Genomic DNA, 15,872 nt, shown 5'->3' on the forward strand with positions numbered 1-15,872 from the left:
GATAACCTCTATTGTGTTCTATTTTAGGTATCAGAATATTACTATATAGTTAAAATACACAGCGAATACACGCTGGATTTAATACTTTTACACATTGACGAGGAATCTTGAAGTAAATTACTTTTATATAATAGTTTTTGTTCCGGCACGCGTTGGATGGAATGCGCTCGTGACGTTCGGTTTCGCGCGCAATCATGGGCCATGTTGTTTTTGCTGTCAAAATGATAGCTCAGAGGCGTATTGCCCTCACGCTACCGTATTCATGAATAGCTATTCTGTTATTAATATTTTCACTTTCATTTATGCGAATAAAGAGTTATAAATATGTAGTCGCATGTATATTTAAAATATAAGCACTTAATATGTTTATAAAATAGATATGTTATAAGAATTTTATTAAATAGAAAATAACCGTTACACTGCAGTGTCTTGAATGGCTGCGTTCCAAAGATGAGTAGCGAGTATAATTATAAAAAAAGGGATATAGCATATTATATCCCTTGGTTGGCAGCATATTTACGGTATAAGGAATTGTTAATATTTCATTCATTGGTAATATCTACGGACGGACGTGGTCACTTATATCTCGAATTTGGTTTATCATTTTGATTTTTTTTTTCTTTATTAAGAAACCTATTTTTTATATTTTATTAAACAAATTCAATTCAATATTTACTTATTCCAAAATATAATATTGAAAAAATTTAAATAACGAATTCTTCTGTCAGATTACGACACGACTGGTCTTTCGGACTAATTTCGAACTTAATTACTGCAATCGTATGAAATTTGTTTCTTCCATTTAATTATATTCAGGCTATTATTACGTCGGACATTATCGCGGATTAAGTGTTCTTTTATTTTTAAAAGTCTTTGAAAACCAGCCAGTGTAGGCGTGGCAGACAACATGTATTTTATAGCTGGTCAGTATACCGACTATAACATTAAACTTTCTTAATACTGACAATATATATCAGATTTTTGTCGATAACTTGATATAGTAAATATATTTATATGTATTTTTGATTTAAGTAGTTTTCAAGAAATGTTTTAGGAAATAAAATAATGTGATGTACTCTCATAACAAATCTTCATGTAGTACTTAGATTTCGAAAACGGGACTCAAAGAATGTAAATCTCGTTATTATATTTATTTTTTTACGCAAACGGCGTCGAAACGACACTACATATACGGTAAATAAAATTCATCATAAATAATACGATGTGTAAACGTATTTCCATGATTTATTTTTTAAGTGGTCGTCAATAATAACCATTACTCGTGCGAAAAAGCAAACAAAATTTTAAACATCGAAAATTACATTATTCCGCTTGGTTTCTGAACAGGGCGGTCGTAATCGACTAACGCATTTTATAATAACAATCAAGATAGATTATCCGTGATATTAAACAGAGTCGAACTTATATTATGTATGAACACGGCAGATTGTGATTATCTAGACTTACGTATAATAAAACAGGAATTTTTTAAATGAAATGGTTTGACCACTCGCAAAAAGGATTCGAAATTTAATATACTTGATGTCATTAAACAAATGTCGCAATAAATATCGATTTTCATTCATTATATGTTTTATGTTTGTTATAGTTTTGCAATGTATTTTGATAAATTTAATTTAATTTAATTATATAAAGTTTACACGTGTAATAATTATTTAAAGGTAAATTTATAATAATCGGATATAATCTTTTTTTTCCATAAACAATTGTTAAAGTTAAACGTGTATCCGAACGCATTTAATAAATTTAATAAAAACTAAAATATATTTCGTTGTGTTCCGATTCCATCCCTGTGTTTTAAAAGGCAAGGAAGATTGCTTTAATTAGTTATTATACGCACAAGAATGTTGCACGGCTGTGCAGCAGTACATAGCAATCCTGAAATTAGATGAGCACCAAATTAACTGTGTAACCATAACTTGTCTGCGATAATTCACCGGCGAAAATAGACTTTACGATGAAAGCGAAGCATAAACTATATTCCGCTTTCTTGTTTCTTATCTATTAAAGAGTCGTGATAGTTTAGTGGATAACACGTATGTTTTATACGAAGGTTTCTTTAGCTTTAACTTTAAGTTAAACATGCGAACTTATTTAATAACATGATTGACATATTTAAAAAATAAACCGTATATTAGATATATATATTTATGAGATTCCTTTATCCATACAACCGGCTAGAACAAATAAAAAAAAAAGCGCGCGGTACCGAAATGGCGCGACTTATAATTTGTTAAAAGTGTAATTTGTGTTTTATTTGGATTTGTAAGCTTAACGGAATAAGTAGTTTACTTAAATATGTATGATTTGGTAATTTATTTATGTTAAGATAAATTTGAAATTAAAACTATTTTTGGTTTGTTAGTAAATTGTTTAAAGTAATTTATATTCTTGTCTTTTTTTAATTTATTTCACTTCTGTACGCTAAATATATATATATTTATATGTTGTCCGTGACGTAAATATATGTTTATCTGACACATTCTCAGTATTTTTTTTATTTTTTAGATAAAAAATATTATAACGCACACGTGTGTTTCCTTAACCTATTTACCTTTTTTAATTTGTTGTTGCTATTGGTTGGTGCTGTTTTTATTCTGATTTTGTGTTAATACTCTCGTGTTATTCTAAAATTAATAGTAAGTTTAATTTGTCTATATTATTAAAATATATAGAAATTAATATTATTATAGGATTTTATTATTATATATATATAAGTATATATTTAAATACAGTGTCCGTTCAGACATTGTTAATGTGAGAAATATTAACCATTCTTTACATAGCCAATGCGCCAACCTTGGCATTTAAGATGTTATGTAAGTGTGTCTGTAATTACACTGGCTCACTCACCCTTCTTACCGGAACACACAATACTAAGTATTGCTGCTCGGTGGTAGAATATAGCATGAGTTGGTACCTACCCACACGAGCACAAAGCCCTACCACCGAGCAATAATTCTATTTACCCTAAAAGTAATCGAAAACTTGTGTTCAGGATTATAATCGAACCTACGACTTTCACATCGACATACGACGTAAATAACATTGAGTTACTTAGGTTAAAAGCATATATTCTAATCATAAATAGAATTACTATAAAACCTGTTCATGTACAGTTATAAAAACATACGTAATTATGAGATTCTCGGTAAATATCCTGCTTTATCTTACTAGTAGAAGCCGTTATAAGTAAATGTACCAATTTATAGTAGAGGCCTACTCTTAAGTATATTATGAAGATTATTTCTTAAAACGTACCCAATTATTATAATAAAATCGAATTGCTGATTATCTTATTCAAAAGAGAAGATATTTCCGAAGTAACTTCGAATGAAGCATAAAATCATTTGCGATTAAGGAAATAATGTTTACTTGTAACTATAAATTAGGATCAACCAGATACTTTACAACGCTTAATGCGCTAATCGTAAAAAATATCCTACATCCCTCGATGTTAAAGCAAAATTGTTGAAAAGTTTTTTTAGAAGAAAAGAATAATATCAACAAAAAACATTTTTAAATAATATACTAAAGGTCAGTTGCGTTTAAAAATAAAATATTTTAAAAGATAATCCTTTTAATTAATAAACTAATATTGTTATGGAATTGAACAGATAAGGTTATATTTAAGCGCATCTTATCTACTAATGATGCATTAATTTGTTAATTTGTTTCCTAAAGTTTTAACACCACGATTGGGTTACTTATTTAATTTCGGAAAAGTATTTATTAAATAAATGACATAAAGTGAGATTTTTTAAAGTATATAATAATAATAGTATTATTAAACAAAACAATTTATAAACTATATGTGTATGTTCCTAAGCTCTTACATGTAATAAGGAAGTTATAATATTCAAATGCCACCATCGTTACGGATTTTTTATTTAAGAGCGTAAGATATCTATATACATAAAGCAAAAAAAATCGTACCTATTTTTATTGATATCGCTTGGACAGAGGACTATGATATTTGGCACTTACAGTTTCTATGGATAAGGAATTCAGAAAGCTAATACAAATTTTAATAAAATACTCATAAGAAATACATTAAATTAATAAAATAACACATAACACATACTACCATGCGTGTCACACGCACACATTTTATATAAAAAAAAAACTCTTAATTTACGTTCATACTGCCAATGACAATATACGTCATGTCAAAGTATATTTTTCTTTTGAGGGTTTTCTTTATTGATATAATGACAAGGTAACATCCAGCTGAGCCTCATTTTTCCAATCATTCGAATCTTATACTTTAAGCAATGAATGACCGTCAAATTTTAATCAATAAGCGATCACTAGCATTTACAAAAAAAAAAACCTTTTTTATGCATTCAATTTTATAACTCAAAATTGATCGCACGAAATAAAAAACAAAATAAATATATTATTAATTATAAATAAGCAATATTCAATACGAAAAACAATTTAATGTAAGTTAGTCACGAATGCAAGTGCACTTTGTAATTAATAAATAATTAATTTACCGAAGATCATTTGAAGGAAGCTCAGCACCCTTGAAGTTAGTTGGGATGCAGTTCATTACCACTCATAGCAAGCACTTACGCTTCTCGTAATTTAAATGATAATTATTAATTAAAATTATTCTTATCCCATTTCAATGTAAATACTCCATCTTAAATATGCCTTACTTGTAAAGGTTGTTTGGCGAGTGTTTAATTAAACATCGATTTCTCTCCTTCTATTTTATTAGTGATTTCACATTCGAAAGAAGAAGACAGTATTGTTTAACTTGTTTTCGCCTTAATAATATTTATAAGTTAATTGCTATTAAATGCGTTAATTTTTTTTTAAATTTACTTAAGACTATTAAGAATCAAATATTTCTTTGTTGCAATGTATGATACTGAATAAAAAAACCGACAAATTATATAGAAACAGTATTGCTGACAACTGAAGTTAGAGGTGGCACTAGTAAAAGATATTTATAAGTTTTTAGAAGCATGTCTCGTCATCTTAAGAAATACGACCTATTGTAAGTGACGTAACAATTGCTACTTAAACTTCGTTGTTCTAATAGCTTGGATGCTAATCTTGACATCAGTTAAAAATAAAGAAATAGAAACTGAAGTCTTCATTCGGCATCATTCGCTTTTTATTATTACGCAATTTATTAAAGGCTTTTCATTGTTTCTTTTCATATTCCTAGAGTCAATTACTTCATATTTTTATAGTCATTCGGACATAGTGTTCATTTAAAATTAACTGAGATTCCTTTTTCTTACAACAATATGACATTCATCCGCAATACTTATCAAGATAATCGATTCTCATTCAGGTTTTCTTTAATCAGAGCTCGTTTCACACTTCCTATGACGTATAATTCCGTATTCTATCGTAAATTAGAAACTAAAACAACATTAATATAAATTCAAATTATTTGCACTTCCATTACATTGATAACGAGATGTCTCGGCTTTCATATAACAGTAAAATTATTGAACAGATTTTAATTAAACATTGCAAATATATATAGAACTAGATTGGAACCAAGTTTACCAAGTCAAACTCGGCACTTGTGAATTATCATGTAGGTGTTCAATTTGTGTTTATAGTCATTTTTCCTCGGGGGTTAAGGTACACGCTGAGAGGAAAATTGCAGTGACAGGTGAAAATCTGTCGCACGTGTATCCATCCATGCCACGTTGAAGCCTTGCGGAATAAGCTGCTGCTCAAGAGAGAACGCCTTAGCTCAACAGTGGGACGTATGTGTGTCCTATTTTTTAAATAAGGATACCCAACAGTTGTAGATTGTAAATTATTATTTATAAATTACACATTAAGAACATGCTAAAATAAAAAAATAAAAATTATAACAAATAATAAAAAAAAAAAAAACATTATTAAAGTAGCAATGTATGAGTTATGATTTGGAGGCGTTTTTAAATAAACATTACAATGTTCCTTGTTAAGGTCAATTCAATATTTCGGGTAACATTGTTGTGTGAGATGTTTTAGTATGTATGGGCTATCACATGCAACCCGATGTGAATACATAAGCCAAGACAACACAGTGCGTCATCGGTGAAGTGCAAAAATATATATTGACATAGTTTGCGTGATCTTAAATATAATATTTTTTCATTACTATTTGAAAATTTCTTAAAAAATATTAATTTATAATTAATTTGTTTACTATTAATTAAAAATATAATAGTTTTTGATTTTTAAATTCTTTATTTTATTTTTAACGTCTGCCTACGTTTTTCTGGCTGTTAAAAGGTATTTACTTATTTCCCCCACGTGAAGTGGGGTCATATGTCCAACACAGTGACTCAGTAGTGGAATACCCACTAAAAAATAGCGATGCCCATACAGTCTTTCCGGGGGCAGTCACGAGAAAGCGGGAAGTAGTAATGTTAAACGCAGGCAAATCCGCGCAGAGCAGCTAGTATTAACGAAACTTAATATAAACTTATAAATCGATCAAAAATAACACGTAAATTGTAATATATGATAATGAAACGCTTGTCAAATCGTTATTGGATTGCCATCGATTTTCCTGCGTAGGCGAAATTTCACGCCTCATGAATAATATTACTGATTACAATAAAACTTCAGACGATGTCCTCCGATTATATTCATGTTCACAATAACAGTATTAACGTTTTGGCGATTAATTATGCCTATTAGGTATACAAGAGTTAGTGTGATTCTGTAAGAATTCACTTCGTATCTCACTCGTGAAATTTCGACAACTGAATTACTGTGTTGCGTAATATTAATACATGCATCTAAAAAAAAAAAATATTGTCAATTTCACGTTTCTCATTCTGAAATTTGACGCTCGTGTTCTGCGGTTTGTTTCGAGTTTTTTCTTACAGAATACTTCTACAATACCTTTTTAAATAAAAATATTTGGAAATAAGGGTACAAATAAATATCTTAGAAACATTTAAATTGCTGTAAAATTTCCTCAAATTATATTAATTATTAATTGAGTATGGTCGTATTTTTTATTAAATTCAGTAAATGGGGCATCTGATGGTAAGTGGTTGCCCATAGACATTCGCGTCGTAAGAATTTTTAACCTTACATCGCCAATGCGGCACTAATCTTGGGAATTAAGATGTTATATCCCTAGTGCATGTAACACGGGCTCACGCACCTTTTAAACCACAACACAACAATTCTAAGTATTGCTATTAGGCGATAGAATATTTGACGAGTGAATTGTACTTAGCCGGACCGGCTTGCAGAAAGCCCTATTACCAAGTGAATACTGAAATATGTACATATGTTTCAATATATCTTCTAAGCTTTCTATGTTATTTTGGCAATACTTTTGGTGTCATGGGACCACGATGATTTTCTGAACATCAATATATCTGTATGTTAAATTTATAAATAAATTTAGATAAGAATTTCTTTCAACATAATCCTCTTCTAACATTATACGTATTGTATAGTTTTTTATAGAACATATTCAGGATTTTTTTTTCTGAGTTAATGGAACAAAGATGTTAACAGTACGGTCTAAAATCAAAACTAATATCCATAAATATAAACCGGCTTTAACAACTTATGTAGACAAATTTACGCATCGGTGTAAATTTAAGACTACTTGTAAAATCGTTAAATGCGTCTAATTAAATTTAACGACCCAGATTTACATTGTAAATATTGTATGTTGTAAAGTAGATTTACGAGTTACAAGTAAACTATGCCGACTTTGTTCGAGTTTATTTTATAAATTATAATTGAGATGAATGGCCTAGTAGATAGAACGTGTGAATATCAACCAAATCGCAAGTTCGAATTTGGATTTGAACTTGCAATCATCACTGAATTATTTTGATAATTTTCTTTCGTTATCGTGGCGGTTAAGGGAAATATCGTCAGGGAACTTGCATTTTACAAACTTAATTAAAAAAATATGTATAAGGTCGTCTGAATCGCGATATCAAGATTTTTTTATAAAAGGTATGTTAAGCTTGCTCTAAGTTAATCAATTATATTTAAAGGTGGATAACAATTATTATTTGTTATATAATTTAGTTCCTCAGAATCTTTTGAAAATATCAATGATATTTTGTTATACCATCCTACCAATAGGCTTTCAATACGCGGCAATTCTTGGTTCGAATTTTTAACGGAAATAAGCTTGACACTATGACAGTAATACTCTGGGGTCCAATTAAACCGACGAATATAAAGACGTTAAAATATGTCTACATTCAACATCCTTATATACGAATTTATTTTTTAAAAGTTAAATTCTTAAAATCCTAAATAATAATATAAATGTTTATTTTTGTTTGTTTGTTAAGCTTGCACATCTTAACTACTAAACCGATCATCATTAAACTTTGCATACGCTTTCTTAGGGGTATAGAAAAGGGCATACGTTTCCTAATAAATAATCATTCACACGCGGTAACGATATTTATATATTCGTAATATTATAAATATCATTAAAATGTTTGTGGAAACATCTTTGATCATCAACTTGTGATGTAGTGTGGATGTTATGGATATGTAATTTTGGATCTGAATATGGTTACAGATATATGAATAATATTTTATCGGATTCAGATATCGTTACGGATATTAAATTATTACGGATTATCCGATTGTTTCGGATTGTTTCAATAACGGATTTTAGATTATTTACAAATTGTAAACTGTGACTATAATTTAGTATTAGGTATAATCTCGGAATAAAAACAAATAGCTTTAAAATACATTTATAATATGTAATAAGAAAACAATAATAAACAAAAAAAAAACGGTATCGTTTACGGTTACGGATACATTTTTATTTCGGATATCCGATAGTTTCGGTTACGGTTATAGAGCTCCATAACATCCCTGTTGTATATAGTTTAAAATAAACAATATTTTCAGTTAAGTAAGAGCTAGGTATCTTTTCAAGCAATTTCTCAGCATAAAGTTGACAATAAAACGTATGTAAGATTAAAACTTTATTCAATTATAACAATAAATAAAGACTAACATTTGTTACTTACTACGCCTACACCATTCTTCACATCTGCACCTCGGTCACATTTGAATTTGAAATTATATGAATTTGTATTAGACCTCAAGTGTAACTTGCCACGTCATTATGTAACAACAGTACACGATAATAGACCTTATGTCGAACGACATAAATATCAAAATATTTCGTTATAAATCATATAAAAGGTTGCATTTTGAGACGGTTCCTTAGACGATGTGATTAAAAACAGGCGTGGGTAGACCTTTATGAATATATGGCATAAATATTATTTCTTCCCTTGTAAGGTTAGATAAAATATGACATACATGCTTAGAATAATCGTTTTAGAACATATTTTAGGTTTATTATTATACTAATATATTATTATAGTGACCACGGGCCATCAGGTGGGAAATTTGTCCGTCCGCCCACAAATAACATAAAAAAAAATGCGTCAAATGTCAACGATACTTTTATCGGAACATTTTGAGTCAAATTAAAGTGGAAATAACTATTTCAGTGGGATAGTGTTGTATTATAAATAAACACATATATTAAGCAAGATATTTTTTTAGTGTCCAAAATACCTGAGCTATTATCAAATATCATGAAAGAAGGAAATCTGCGGATTGTTTATCTTTATTCCTTATTCGATTGGAATTGGCTGCAGACGCATTTATTATATGAAAATGCCAACAAGTAGGTAGACAATAGTTTTCTATTTTCATGCTATAATTGACCTATAAAAGGTATCTTATAAGCGCAGGTTCAAATTCTAAATGTCAGGTAGGCCTAAAATGCCAGCTTAAGCTCTGTATCAATGAATAATAAAATATTATATCTTTATTTATATTTTTAATGAATATATCTGTGTATTGTTAACAGACTCAGACTATAAGCATTATACTAATATTAATTATAATAGAAAAACTAATTTTGTCTTTACTTAGAATCAGAATTATAATGGAGAATTTTCAAAAATATATTAATAAAAAAATTGAACGTTGTTAAATTATTTAAATTTTCCTTATAATATACGCAAGCTAATTTGGCTGTATTGAAGTTGCTAGCCTGCGCATATATTTTTTGGAACTACACTATACTAACAACTACTAACTAAACAACTAACACTAGAGATGTGAATTCGTATGAGCGGTTATTTACGTAAATAATCGATTATCATTATTATCGATTTATTAGCCGATATATATATATTATATATTTATAGCCTATGTGTATCTATTCATTACTAATATAAAAAATAATTATAATTATTAACAAAAAGTTAATATAAAAAAGACTTACCTCCGAGAAATCGCGCTGCGACATTTTCTACGCCTCTACATTCTTACGTGTTCCTGTAAAAGGAAATTACATTACAACATTTCGGTTATTATATTATTTGTTATAATTTGTACAGAGTAATTGAATGTATTTATTTAATCACTGGTACCAAGTGGTACTAGCTGCTTACCAATTATTCTACTGTCATTTGATAAAAAATATCAATACACTGTATTACTGTGTTTCGGTTGGTTTTAATGCTAAGTAAGCCAATATAATTACACAAGGGACATAACATTTTAGGCAGTGGTTTGCGGAGCATCGTCTCTATTTCAAGTGGTTTATATTTCTTACAGTACAAGTTAAATGCAAAGCGATTGCTTGTCAAAATAAAAAAAAAAATAGTATCAGATCTTATTTTTATTGTGTATTATATGAATATTAAAGATCGTTTAGTTAGATTCTGGTCAATACGTATGAATGTAAATTTGATTAGTAAATGTTATTCGGTTGTGCCACACCTGAAGCCGGTAAGTAAGTGGTTTGACCCCGAACATGTTCAGGAAAATCAAAACATTACGCGTAAACTTTACAACCTATGTTATGTTGCGAAAACTAGACACTGCAATCCTGAGCTTAACCACAAGTTGCTTAATAGAAATAAGTGTGCGTTTTATGATGCGGTTTTAAAATGACCGGTGTTATTTAAATTTAATAATGAACGAGGATAAAAATCTGTGTGATTAAAAATATATTGTTTACAGATCATACATTTAGGTACGTTACTAAATATAGATAAATATGAAAAATGTTTCATATTCTCCAAAGACATAATCTTTCGAAACTGAAACATGCGGCAGAGATTATATGTAGTTGTATTTGTAGTAGTACAAACCAAATGATTAGATTTGGCATAAAATATATCCAAAGACAATGTTAAACAAAGCACGTTAAAATAACACGGGAAAAAAGTACTACAATAAATAGCTGAAGCAAAATAGACTAGCGACCCGCCCCGGATTCACACGGACTCGGTTAATTAATAAAGAAAATGTTTTTATATAATATTATTTATACCTAATATTAATAATATATAATCGTTTTAAATTTAATATCTTAAATTTAATAATTCGTTTTTTTACACAAGTCTGACGAAGATAAGTTCAGAATTCATTTTCGCAAAAAAATAATATTTTGGAAAAATAAACAATTTAAGCGGTAAGCACTGAAACGACAGTTGACATTATACGGGACTCCATTTCATAAGTTCCTAACAGCATTTATTGTGAGGCAGAATATATGCTAACAATTTTAATACTTCGCTTGTATGTTTCATATTCAGAGTAAAGGTTGAAGATACAAAAAGGAAATAAACAAGAAACCTAATGGTATCATTTTTTTAAATGATTACCTCGATCTTTATGGAAAATCAAAAATTTAAAAAGTTTATTTTTTTATTGTATTATATAGTGATGTTAGTAGACGGCTAAATGGACATGACGTGACGTGACTTATGAATTTTGAACGAAACCATAAAAACAATTATCAATTATTTCAATCGGAGTCATTTAAGGTTGAACGATAAGTGTTATTGAATTACATTTATAAAATTATAACCGAACATGACTTGGTTGTGCAATTTTGTGAAAAGTTTCGCTTAGTCAGTCAACACAGTATCTATATTAAAATAATCCCAATTCCAAGGAGATAAAGTATATATTTCTTTAAAAATAATCATATCTCGAGGTTGGTGGTTGTGGTTGGTTATAATCTGATGGTAGGCAGCATCCGCTAGCGGTCATCAAACTTGGTGATGGGAAATTGCGTCTTATAAAATTATGGTAGCAATTATACATAAAAAAATGTATGAGTATTTAATAAACTAACCAATACCAATTTGCACACGAAACTGGTATATTCATTTTACGATTTTTTTATTTCCACTTAATGTAATCTTATTTTAGCGATAAGAGCCGGCTAATTTTAATTATGTTCAAGTGTCACGCCTTATTTTAAATATTAATATAGTTATAATACATTATTGATATACTTTTATAGGTTACTAGTAGTAGAAACTGTTCTTAAAACATTTCCGGTCGTTGACAATTTGCTTGTATTAGCTATAAAAAAAAAAAAATTGAATTACTTTAAACATATATTATATTTCAAATATACTTATTTCAATTTAACGTAATACTTTTGTTTTTAATTAAGCATTATAAAATTTCAAAAATAATAAAATCACCTTTACTTTTTCTAGTACAACGAAAAACATCTCGTTACGTATATTACATAAGCTATTTTTTCCAAACGTTGAACATCACATTAACATTGGATAAGATATTTCTTATAATACAGATAATACAGACAATAAAATACCGTACAAAACGTGTACAGTTGGAATGTTGGTAAGAATGCTAGTAGCATTTCCCCGTATAATCGCAATAACGATTCTCTGAGCGAAAAATGAACATTTCTGTCATCAGTGTACGCAATAATCCATGTCTTATTGCGTATTTTTTCATTATTCCAATATTCGACAACACTTTCCAAAGATTATTATCTACTTACGACTAAATTATAACTAATCAATGTTTCAAAATGACGGATCACATAGTCTTATGTAACTAATTATCAGATATAGCTATGTACACGGGTATACGGTTTATTTTAAACGTTTCGATTCTTATCAAGTGTATTAATAAATTGTGGCACTAACAAGAAGTTCACTTCCAACTTAATGGTCATAACATGTCATTGCGATTAAAATTTATGTATGCAGTGGTTCTGATTGTCGCCAGTTATCTGTTTGAATTGATGAAACTGACTTTGCTTAAGGCCTTTACATAAACGACGATACTCTATAGACTATAATAATAATTAAAAAACGACGAATATTCTTAACCTGTTCATTTCTCTGAAGTTTATTTACTCTTTACCCATGATGTTGCTAAATAAAAACTTCTTAGAGGAGCTTCCGATTGTCAAATAATATATTAATGATATATTATGATGTTAACTTTTGTTTAATATTTCCTGTGATATTTATTTTTCAATTTAAGCTGACTTTAAAAATAGAATATAGAATATATATATATAAGTATTTTATTTAATAACCTAACTGACTTTAAATTTTTAATATATATTACATTATGTTAGCAAATAATACAAATCGTCGCCTCAACGAACTTCAGTATGTTATAAAAATTCAATAAAATGCATTTTTAACATTCATTAAAATCAATTCTGCCTTAACGGAGTCAAAAAGGTCAGAAAAATAAATAATATTTTCCGAAGAAAGCATTATTTCCATACAATATGAGAGGGCAGAATCTTCGCATAAATCATTCTCACCTGACTCCAACGGTTCTTGCCATGGAACTCGATTACGTTTATTTCTCTTCACACTCAGAACAGAGATCTGATCAAAAGTACATAATGCGTCACATTTATTGCATTTGTTTTGATTTTTTATTTATTTATATAATAATCTAAGACATATCAGTGAGACATTGATGTCTCCTTCTCGATGGGGAGTTCAATGGGGAGTGGGGTGGTCGATTAGCGGCACATAGATTATGCAATAAAGTTTTTTTCTATAGTACCAATCCACTACCCGGATAGTGGACGGTAGTAGTCGAGGGAACGAAAATTCGATCGTAGACTAGCTACTATATAATAAATAATAATTAAATCACACACGAGAAAGAAAAAGGTAATTAAATCAGAATTATATATATAGTATAGTATATTCGGGTAAGATTCATGGTAATTTTTAAACATACGCAAAATAAATAATAATAAAACGCACTCTCATGAATTAACATTGTACAAATAACCCTATCATAAAATTTCGTCAATAAAGTACATTTTCTAGAAAATACAAATGATTAAATATCTAATGTAAGATTTATTTACGATCTAAATAAATATATTAAAATTTCATATTATAATGTGTTTAGATCTCAGTAATAACATAAACGCAAGAGTTGGGATGGAATTTGGCTCAGAAAGATTACGGGTTGGAATAGCACATATGGTACTTTTTATTCTTCACATTCCTCCGGAAATTATTTGAACATAAAACAAGTAAAATAATTAACACTTTAACGCATATGTTTTATGGCCATATTTCGATACCACTGCTGATACGTTTTTTATCTAAGTTTCCACCAATTGCAAATATTTGATACTATGCAATGTTAATGCGTTATTTGGATGTTCGTTTAAAACGGAGCTTCGACGATTGTATCACAAAAATTGTTAATGCAACTCGTACTAACCTAGAGGGTTTTGAAATTAATACTTATGTATATATATATATAGAATTATATTTTTAGTCAACAACTATTAATGTATGAATATTTGCTAAAACGATTTAATACGAATAACATATCTATCTATAGTTATTTATGTATATATGTTCAATGACTAATTTTGTTAGTATATAGAACGATTTTACTCGTGTATCTGTTTTGTAGACCTCATTTCATCAAGCTTTAAATTTAGCATGAAGAAATGATTTGTCAATTTATTATTTGCAAAAATAAAGAATTGTGTAACATTTATCTATCATGTTTTCGTATTAAACAAATCAACTAAATTATTGTCGCAGTGACTAATTGCATAACAGTTAGTAGTTTAAGACAGCCGTAGCCAGCGACTGGCCAGGTGGGCGGATGTCAGGGGCGCACTTTACAGATCCACAGCCTATAGACCACAATGAAACACTTGGCACTTAATTAGGATAGGCACCTACAGATTAAAAACAGCGCCTCTAACTTAATACACAAAATTCCACAACAGATGCGAAGAGAAACGATGCTGGTTCTAGACTATACACTTTTTTTATGAATAGTGTAACCTTCAATACTACCACAGTGAGTGGTCATAGACATATACATCTATATACAATTATTTTTTTAACCACCCACTCAACTTTAGCATACTATCCGACAGCATTACTTCTTGGCTACTGTTATTACCCCCCTCTTAACAACATTGACCTATAAACACCAATCTTGGCAACTTTTTCTTGGTGACAGGGCTTTGTGCAAGCCCGTCTGGGTATGCCTACCCACCCAGTCATCAGATATTCTACCGCCAAATAGCAGTACTCACTATTGTTGTACAAGCTGGCATAAGGGACATAACATCTTAGTTCCCAAGGTTGGTGGCGCATTGGTGATGTAAAGAATGGTTAATATTTCTTACAGCGCTATTGTCTATGGTCGGTGGTGGCCACTTATCATCAGGTAGCCCATGGTAAAAAAAAACTAGGATATTATAGTCTTGTGACAATAGTTGCACTGACTCGCTCACCCTTCAAACCGAAACACAACAATAGTATTGCGGTTTGGTGAATATGTGACTAATGGGTGGTACCCGAGCATACTTGCACTAAGCCTACCACCAAAGATACTACTACGGAATTTATACATTACAAGCTCTACTATATTACTTCGCAATGGTCACAAAAATAACTTGTCATTATGAATAACTTAGTAAAAGTGTGCATTCCTTTTTAAAGAGAGTGTGTTTTATAAATATACTTTAAGTAATTGTTAATGTTAATAGCAAAACAGTAAAACAA

General features: G+C 29.4%; 1 protein-coding gene across 1 annotated transcript in view; it reads right to left on the reverse strand.

Moving 5' to 3' along the window:
* LOC113404602 (uncharacterized protein) overlaps positions 1-15,872 on the reverse strand; it is a 71,474-nt gene that overhangs the window by 52,262 nt on the left and 3,340 nt on the right. Inside the window, exon 2 of the mRNA XM_064218261.1 lies at positions 10,301-10,353. Within this exon, the coding sequence (XP_064074331.1) occupies positions 10,301-10,324 (24 nt within the window). The 5' untranslated portion in view covers positions 10,325-10,353. The remainder of the gene's footprint in view (positions 1-10,300; positions 10,354-15,872) is intronic.

This window comes from Vanessa tameamea, chromosome 21 (genome assembly GCF_037043105.1).
Source record: "Vanessa tameamea isolate UH-Manoa-2023 chromosome 21, ilVanTame1 primary haplotype, whole genome shotgun sequence".
Lineage (NCBI taxonomy): Eukaryota > Metazoa > Arthropoda > Insecta > Lepidoptera > Nymphalidae > Vanessa > Vanessa tameamea.